Source organism: Buceros rhinoceros, unplaced genomic scaffold, assembly GCF_000710305.1.
Source record: "Buceros rhinoceros silvestris isolate BGI_N320 unplaced genomic scaffold, ASM71030v1 scaffold28706, whole genome shotgun sequence".
Lineage (NCBI taxonomy): Eukaryota > Metazoa > Chordata > Aves > Bucerotiformes > Bucerotidae > Buceros > Buceros rhinoceros.
This window is the reverse complement of record NW_010419787.1, coordinates 1-9,397: the sequence shown is the minus strand read 5'-3', so window position 1 is coordinate 9,397 and position 9,397 is coordinate 1. Positions and strand designations below refer to the sequence as shown.

Here is a 9,397-nt window from a genome sequence, read left to right as displayed (position 1 = left end):
GTGTTAAACTCCCATGTTTTACCGTTCTTTCCTCAAGGAAGAGGGAAGGGACTCTCATTTTCCCCCTTACTGGGAAGGAAAGAACAGTTTACCCAGAGAGTAAGAAAAAATCACAGCAGAATGTTTCCTGGAGATGGTGGTTGAAAGAATTTACTGTGCAGGGAGGGAATTAGTATGAGAACCTTCACCATTTTGCACTGGGAAGAGCTGCAGATCTGAGTGCAGCTCATCTGGATCAAGACAAAGCTTTTGGCCAGCCCAGAGTTTATTTAAACACGGTTTTGGGAGCCCTCACCAAGGGCTCCAGGGTGTCTGAATAATTCCTTCTACGAGAGTAGCGAACCGTGGAGAGCAGAGCGAGTGCTCCCCTGCTGTGAACACAGACCCTCCTTTTTGTGCCCAGGGAGGACAACCTCCTAACTCAAAGCACTTCAGAAGCAGACCAACCTACCTCACTGCCCGCCCTACTCACGCCGTCACTCTAAAGGCTCAGGACACTCCACTACCACGCAGAACTAAGCAGCGCCCTCCGTACTGTCCCAAGGTCCACCCCAAAACAATCTGCTTAAAGCAACGTCACAGTCCATGCAGCATCTTGTGTGGGCTCAGTGCAGGAAGCATCAACCAGCAGGAGGTACGTACGGCAGGTGTAAACATCTCTGTACTCCATGTGCTCGTAGTCGGGAAGGATTTTCATAAAACGCCCCGACTTCACTCGCGGGTTTATACCTGAACAGACACAGCAGGGTAAGTACCAGCGAACGCTGCTCCTCTGTAACCAGCACGTAACAGCGCGGTGAGTCTGGACCAACCACGCAGCAGAGTCAAACACTCTTTGGGCTTTACTACCAGTTGTTTCCATCAGCCCCAGCGTCAGGTACACCCGGTTAGCAGGACTACTCACACAGGATTTGGTGTGTTCAAGTGTCCCACAGACAATGTTTACGACTGGCAGCCAGTGAATTCAAAGGAGAACCTGGGTCCTCCTCCAACTCTGTAGTGCGACTGCAACGAGCACCGCTGTCCCAAGAGGACCACTTAGGCTACAGGGACAGTAGCCCAGGCTTTGAATTAATTATGTTTTCTAGCACTTAAGCTCAGCTCCCCATTTCCTACACTACTTCTCACAGAAGCACATTCCGTGGACTCAAAAGTGTGTGTGAGTCCTGTCAGTAGCCCTGAATGAACTCCTCTGCAGTTGAAGAGGTTTATTAGGTGGTAGAGAAAATGGGGTCACCCCACCAGGAAACTGTCCCACTAAAAGCCTGCCACAGGGCAAACTGCTCAGTCCGAGCAGGACAGCCGAGATGGGGCATCCCTGAAAGGCAGGAAGTGCTGCCAAGCACTCTGACTTCAGAGGAACCGTTGCTCGTTAGGATTGCTCAATGCCTACAGACACAGTGCTTACTCAGAGGTGCAAGAAAGCCCACCACACAGGTGGCTCTCACACATCGAGTGCCACTCTGCCAGTGGATGTTATGGATTCAGAAACAACTCTGGTGCAAAGGAAGACTGGAAACACACGTTTAAGACAGATCTATTGAGGACTACTAAATCAACAAACCACCTTCGCCTCTGGAAATCCCCCAGAAGCTGGGAGGAAAGTGTCGCAGAGGCTGGTCCTCTTCTTGGTCTTCCCTGGGTGACCGCTCACAGCCGTACTGGGCTAGAGAAAGACCCTTGTTCTGAGCCAGTCAGGCCATTTTTACAGATAACTTGTGTATAAAGAAGCACTAACTATCACTTTGTTATAGCTATCCATGGAATTATTGTAGTGAAAAAGACTACGGGTCCTGAAGAGATGTTCTGCCGACAAAGCAGAACTGAGATCCAACGTGGTATGTTGCCACACCAGTGTCACACAGAGATACTGGACTGAATGGGAAGTGAGGGAGGCCTCAAGCGCTAACGAGGCTTCTCTGCGGACACCTAAGTACTGGCTCAGCAACCCCCAGCCCTCCCACCCGGGAAAATTAGGCAGTTCCAAACCTGGTGCACAAATGGTAAAGAGGGTCACTAGGTGATGAAGTAATTTGCCTGTGGATGCTCAGCAAGCCTGTACAGATGGGAATAAAACCCTTCTACCTGTTCTTCTCTCCAATGTCTCAGGTCATCACCACTTTGAGGTTCAGCAAATACAGTACACATAGAAGCTGAGCCAGATTCTGGGTCTGCAAAGCCTACTGAGACCTCTCATTACTGTAACTTGGGACAATTACAGCTGTTTCATAAAGCAGGGCCTTATTTGAACAGCCAGAAGCCATAGTTCAATCAGTAGTGCTGCACGTTCAATCTTGGTTTTTGCCCCAAGGACCCACAGAAAATGGGTGGTGGGCAACTGAGACCACACAGCCTGGCAGTGCTGGTGTGGGAGCTCTTGGGGGCTTCACAAGATCCTCAGAGCAACCAGCTCAGCTTCCAACTGAGGGGCAAGATCTGGTGACAGAAGAGACAGCCTCAGCATGGACCCAGGCCTCCACTCAGTCCTTAGCCTACCTTGGCTTCTCCTCTCCCTACTCTAAGATGAGCATCTTCCTTGTGTCTAAGGAGTTGGGGAACACACCAACATCTTGGCAGAGGCCCAGCCCTGCCAGGTTCTCCTCCAGGAGCGGCCCAAAGGAGCAGCTCATTTCCTCACCTACAGGCTTTCCCACTGCCAGCACAGAACCGTGTTTTTTCACTGAGATCGAGGCTTAGGGCTGTGAAAAAACATCAGTTAATGGCAAAACAGGGAAGGATGAAACCCCCTCGATACCCTTCATTATAAAGTTAAATTACACGCTCTTTTCCCACCAAAGGACTGGGGGCACAGACATCCCAATTTTTGGCATTTGCTTACTATTAAATATAATTCCAAACATGGCAACGTGGCCAATGAAACCCCTGCCGTCAGCGACTAAGTCTGAATAACTTACTCTGTGAAAGTTTAATACATATTCAACACATAGAGGCTTTCAAGACTGGTACTGAGCAAGGACAGAGAGCTCTCAGTCAGCACTTACGTTTGGCGTAAACGTCTCGACAGGACACTCCAGTGATCTCCAACTTCCGCAAGTTTTCGCAGACGCCGTATTCTGCAACGACACAGATAACAACGTCAGCTCTGGCACAACAGTGTTTGTTACCCAGGATCTTCGTATCTACTGGGTGAGCCCAAATGAGATCTGAAGAGATCTGAATAAGGTTTGAAAACAGAAAACTAGATGTAATTTCATTGCAGTTTGGTAATCGAACACGTTTCACAAGCAACAAACACACCATAAGGAACAGGGAAACACAGCAAAGTTACAGACGCTCACACCTCGGCCAGACGGAGCGTGAAATGTGGAAGACGTCCTCGATCCAGCTGGGACTGTACGCCCGCTTAGATCAAATCATGATGGTGTGTAGTAATTAGCTACTCCCACTGAGGGATCCAACAGGGAAAACTGCTTATTAGGAGCCTAAATAAAAGGTCACAGACTTTAAAAAGAATGAAATGGAGACATAAAACAGGCGTCAGTGTGTACAGAGATGGTTTTACTTGAAAGGAGATCAAATTGGGATGGGCCCGTTGTACGCTCAAACGCCTTTGACTGCTTACAGAACGCCCTGAAAACAAAGCAACCCGGAGAGCTTAAAGGCAGCTTTGAAGCAGAAAATGAGATTCTCCTCTTTCAGGAAGTCAATGCCAAACTTCTAAAGAAACTTAAAAAAAAAAATAAAAGCAAGAACTTACGTCTCAATGGAAGAAATCCTTAGAAGACCAGAGGGAGGAAATGAGAGGAGGGAGATCCCAAAAAAACATCAGCTACAAAAACCACTCTGCTGCAGTGACCCCGATAGATCTCACTACAGAAAACTACCCTCTTTGACATCAAAGACGCCTACAGCACAGATCAAACACCAGCTTCCCTTAGCAATGCCAAATATCTGCCACATACCTGACACTAAAGCGTGTCTGTGAAGACCCTCATCCAATCGTTAAATAGGAAACCGAAGAGCTTCCTCGAATGAACAATCTGCCCTGGCTGCCAAATACCACTCCCTAATGCTGGCAACCTGCTGCAGACTGAGAAGTCAGTTCTCACGTACAGGGGAAGCAGAAGTTTCCCTGAATGAATGCAGCCCGCTCCTGTCTATAAATACACTTGTGGTAGATGTACACGGTGATAAAGCACACGTGTGCTTGCTGTCAGCTCGCCCACGGGGAATACACGTGGGGCACAACATCGCTGCAGGGAAGCAGCGAGCTCAGTAAAGGCGAGAGTGGGCAAGAGGCACAACGAACACGCTGTCCTTCATTAAAACGTGCAGAGGTCAGTGCAGAAGTCACTGCTGACTTCTGCAGCAACAGCCAGAGGAAGCGTTACCAAAGGCAAGGTGGGGTGAAGAAGCACAGCGAGCCAGCAAGCAGACAGACGAGCTTGCGGGAAGTACATCCAGCCCAGCACAAACAAGCTCTTTAGCGCTGGGCTCCAGCCAGCTGACCCCGCAGAGCCAGCAGCAGGCCTGTGAAACCAGAGCTCGGCAAGGCTGGAAACTCAGACTCACTCTGCGGGTCACCCTGCACCCGTCCCTCCTGCCAGAGCTATGAGGGCTTTGAACCGCTGCTCTGCACTTGGTACGAGGGGCTACGTTTGGAAACAACACCGAAGGGACAGAGGGAACAGCGTGTTTCCTCAGCAGGTCAGAAAGTTTGACATCATGATGACAGAAACAGCGTGGTCATTGCCTGCTGTGTGGAAACAGCCGGCTCCTGCCCTGTCAACAAGCGCTCACCTGGCCACAGAGCCTGTACGACGCACCCTCTGCGCAGCAGGCGCTGCAGCCCGGTTAAATTCAGTGTCACTGAAGATACCTGTACTGCATCGGAAAGGGAGGAGACATGCAGAGGATCCTGCCCAGCAGCACCTCTCCAACAGCGGTACCAGCGCAGCGACACTCTCGCTGCCTCCGAGAGCTGATTTTCACAGCGTTTTCCCTGTAAATGACTTGCAGGGCCACGGTGGATCCACTGCCAGCAGCTATGCTGAAACAGCAGGGTGGGGTGGGAAGTGATTCCACCCTCGAGCTCCATCCCCAGTTTCATACAAGCAATAACCCGCACTGAAAATTCACAAAAGCCAAACCACTGCTAAAGATGCATTTCCTAAGTGCTGCCGTTCAAAACTTTCCCAGAAAGGTTCAAAGTTCTCCCAACCAACAGGAAGGTCAAAATGTAGAATTTCAATACTGCTACCTGCTATTTGACATCAGACATGCAAGGCTTAGAAAAAAGTATTATCGAGAAAAAAAAAAAACAAACCTCCTTCTAGTGTGCTTTAACACTCGCCTCAATTCATGATAACTAGGGACCAGAAAGCCTTCTCCAGGAAAGCTTTGAAGGGCTCAAGCTTCCCGGGAAATTCCACTTCAGTGCAATTAATTCTATTTTAAGGCAACGTATCTCAGTGCAACAGCTCACGGAGCGAAGTACTTTAAGGAGTTAATAGTCACGGAAATTCAGACACGAAATTCATACCATTAGAAAATGGCGACTTAATCCTGCTTCAAAAGCGAGGATGGGATTTGGTGTTCAAGTGCTGGAGCAGCTGGGAAGTGTGTTTTATTAGTTTATAAGGGGTGCTCGAAAGATTTCCCAAACACAGAGCGACACAGTGCTGTTCCCATGGTCCCATGCACTGGAATTTGAAGGACTTGGAAAGCCTGTCTCCATTTATTATGAACTGCATTAATACTTCTGCAAGTGCAATCATTTACTCCCCAGCCTGCTCTTCTCTGCCTCACGTTCCCTCCTCCTTTTCTGCAAGAAGCTGTGTCACACACTTTCCTCTGCGTGTGAATTAAAATGACCAAAGAAGGTAAGGAAGAACTAATAACCCTGCACTCACTTTGGTCAACGACCAAATTACTGCTGGTTCTTCCTCTGCCTCTCAGCACGGCAGAGCCAGTGAGCGGACATCCGCAGTTCAGAGGAAATTAGGATGTCTGGTAGAGCCTGACACCCTCGACCATCACTAATTCCCCTGACTAATTAAGTCCTCCTTCCTGGATAAACACATGGTTACAAGGCTGTACACAGAACAGGAGGCGCAGAAACTTCCTGCGTTATTTCAAAGACCACAAAAAATGGGAGATTCTCGGGCTAGGTGGGCGAGTTTGGAACCGGCTTCTTGTTTCCAAAGGCTGAGCTACCAGATTAAAATACACCAAATACTTTCCCAAACACTTGTCCCAGGGGAAGGCTTGTCGTTGGCATCAAGCTATTATAGGGAGCTGAGCAAAAGGAGATTTGATCTCCAACAATGAAAGCATTTGTGGAGAGCATGAAGTGAAGAGTAGGCGGCTTCAGATCTCCGGCTGGCAAGCAGATCTAAGGAAGATCCTCTGCAGGATGGCCACGGTGAGAGAGCACGTGCCCTCGGCAGCGAGAAACAGCCATCAGCTTTTAGACGGCACCTTGACAAAGAACGTGGTCAGAGATGCAGCAAAGCCTGCTGCGGTTCACCCAAGAAACACACCATGCAATGGTTTAACCTGGCGTAAAGGCAGATCAGAGCCTCGTGCCGTACTAAAACCGCCTTCGCGTTTACTACGGTGCAGCGCTACAAGAAACTGTTCCTGTTGTGGGAGCTGCTGTACATCAAACTCCTGTGTGGATTCTCCAGAGCCTTCTAAGGGCTGACCTCCAGGCCGCAGCCCCCTCTCTGAGTGGATAGAGCTAATTTCCCGCTCTTCACAGCGCCTCTCCCTAAACCCTGCCGAAGGTCAGCGCCTTGAACACCTTGGCTTAGCAGGTCCAAAAGCTGTTGGAGGTTGTTTTCATGATCAAAAGCCTTTTCACCCAAGTTCTAGAGCTGGTTGCTCTGAATTACCGATCTGTTTCCAGTCGTTGCGCTGCACTCGCGCTGTTTTATTTTAAGATGAAAGTGGTTACCATTTAGAATGGACTATGGGGTGTTAATCAAGGTAGGTCAGGCCACCAGCCAGGGTGAAACAGGCTTTAATTCTGCTCCCGCTGCAGAGATCAGCAATCTCCTATTTATAGGAGACATGGCAGCGACTGCAATCCTCTGCCTGCCAAGGAAGCAGTTCAGAGACATTGTTTACCCCAAACAGTTGCAATGATAAAAGGACAACAGCCCAAACAGCCACGTCGGCGTTTCGCAACAACTTCTGGTTAATCTCTCAGTTCACAACCTCCAGCAAAAGCCACTCCGCTTCCCGGAAGACAAGTCCTCTGAATGCCCGCGCTAACCCCGACACCTTCTGCAGAGTAAGACAGGACTGAGTCAGCCCACAGCAGTGCAAGAGCGAGACACCAATGCTCAACCCATCGAGTGCCCCGGGTGACCTGGGCAACAGCCGGGCGTTTCCTTACATTCAGCGCTGCTCCCGTCCAAGACGAAGGCAGAAAACGGCCAAAACAAAGCACTGCAACAATCAGCGTCTCTCAGGGAACTGTTCTGTTTCATTTTTAGACTGTCTTGTCTCTTTGCTGTTGTGTATTTCGGAGAACACAAATCGTTCTGCATATGCAACCGACACGAAGTTTACCCGTTACTTCCTCAAAGAGCTCAGCTCTGGAACATCATCAGCAGGCTTCAGAGCGAACAAGCCATCACTACACAGCGGCCACTGCAATATATGCAGAGAAGGTCACTGCAAAACAGCCCCAGAAAATGGTGACCAATTTTATACTCACGATTACAAATACTCCTAGATGAATCTTCTCACCGTCTGACTCAGTTTCACAGATACAGTACGTTTTTCAGCCAGGAACCTGGCCCGTAGCTGTTCAGCACAGCCAGCACACCGTGCCTTTGGTACAGGATCTCCCTCAGCCACACCAGCAGCTCTCTGATGGTGGGTGGGATGGATACATCAGGGAAATATAAGAAACAGTGCACAAAAAGAGACTAAAACTTCGGTTTCATGCACTTCCCACCTTGTAGCTTGCTAAGGCGCTTGAGACAAGCCTACTTTCCCTGCCTGTCGAGTATAGCTTTAGCCATACAAAGCCTCCTGTTTCTTTAAATTTCTGCTAAGTTTTTTAATTTTGCTTTACCTACTGGCAAGAAAATCCCAGGAGAAGTAATGAATTTAATAAATAAGTTTATGTCCCCATCAGGCCTAATTTAACAGTCCCTTCACAAGACAATCTAGCCTATATCTAAAATTATATCTAGTTCTACAGAAACATTTTTCCATGATCATAAACCTATCGGAATAATTAACCAGTGAAGGTTTGTGAGCCATTCATGAGAGACACAGACAGACATCCACGAGGTCTCTGTGTCAGCAGAGGAGTACAAGGAAAGACGGATGCCATTTTCTTAGCCTGTCTCAAAAAAAGAGTGTTAAGATATTGGGACAAGGGGATTGTGCATCATCTACTGTCCAAAGGTTCTTGGATAGTGCTGATAAGGCACGAACTCATCCCTGCAAGGTTTAACGCACCCGAGAAGATCCCTCTGCCTATGGCAGGCAGCCATCCCGACATACCTAAATTCTTCCTCCCGATGCCCTCACTGGTATTAAAAACAGAAAACAAACAACAACAAGAGGTACATGACTTCATGTGCTGGCAGCAGAGGCACCTGGCAGGATGACATTACAAAGAGAGACGATGAGCACAGCAAGACAGCCCTTGGATTAAGAAACAGGGGACAGAGAGCCGCCCTGATGCGAGGAAAAGGACAAGGAGTAAAGAAGAATCACAGCCTCGCACAACAGGACCACAGCAACACAGAACAGCCCCTGAGGCTTTCTGCTAATGCAGCACAGCATCCTTGCAACCCCAGGAAATGCACTTGTAAACCAGGAACCTCCCCCAATCCGGCCTTGTATTTCCCAAGATGAGGAATGGATGACCTTACCCAGGCCTGCCCTCCTTCACCCACACTAGACCCCTGCAGGCTCCCTGCTCCTGCTTTCCCTGCTGTGCCTCCACAGCGCCTGGACTCCAGCTGCACCCCCAAGAACCCCTTTCTCCCTTAGAGCAGCCCCATTCTGCAGGGACTGGTTGTTCCCTGTCCTTGCTGCCTGAAATAACCCATCCTCAGGATTCACCCAAGGACACCCTATATGGGGGCATCAGCTTCTGGGGGCTGGTCCTGGTGCCATTCCCGTCCTTCCCCTCCAGCTGCCACCCCGGGGAACAACCCCACTTTGATGTCCTTTGCTGGAGCTGCTCACACGTCACCCCTTTTTGCAAGTGCCACCAAGAACGGATCATGGCCCAGAGGGCCCAACACCCACCCTCTTCTCCACCCTCCACACATGCGGCCCTGCATGCAGCCCTCACGGCCCCACAAGCCGCCCCCACTCAGGCCCCAGCTCTTTCCTGCACTCCCAGACCCCCTACACCATCTCCCGTCTGCACCCGTTGAGGTCCCCCCACTCCACCCCCCAT

The 9,397-nt window shown here is 49.6% G+C and overlaps 1 protein-coding gene across 2 annotated transcripts in view; it reads right to left on the bottom strand.

Annotated features, from left to right (window-relative positions):
* FBXO31 (F-box protein 31) overlaps window positions 1–3,069 on the bottom strand; it is a 13,232-nt gene extending 10,163 nt beyond the window's left edge. Inside the window, exons 1-2 of one of the 2 annotated variants that reach the window (XM_010139079.1) lie at window positions 3,003–3,069; window positions 643–729 (exon numbers count right to left, since the gene is read on the bottom strand). In XM_010139079.1, coding sequence (XP_010137381.1) covers window positions 643–697 — 55 coding nt within the window. In that variant the 5' untranslated portion in view covers window positions 698–729; window positions 3,003–3,069. The remainder of the gene's footprint in view (window positions 1–642; window positions 730–3,002) is intronic. The other variant, XM_010139081.1, reaches the window with a different exon arrangement.
* Window positions 3,070–9,397: the final 6,328 nt, after the last annotated feature.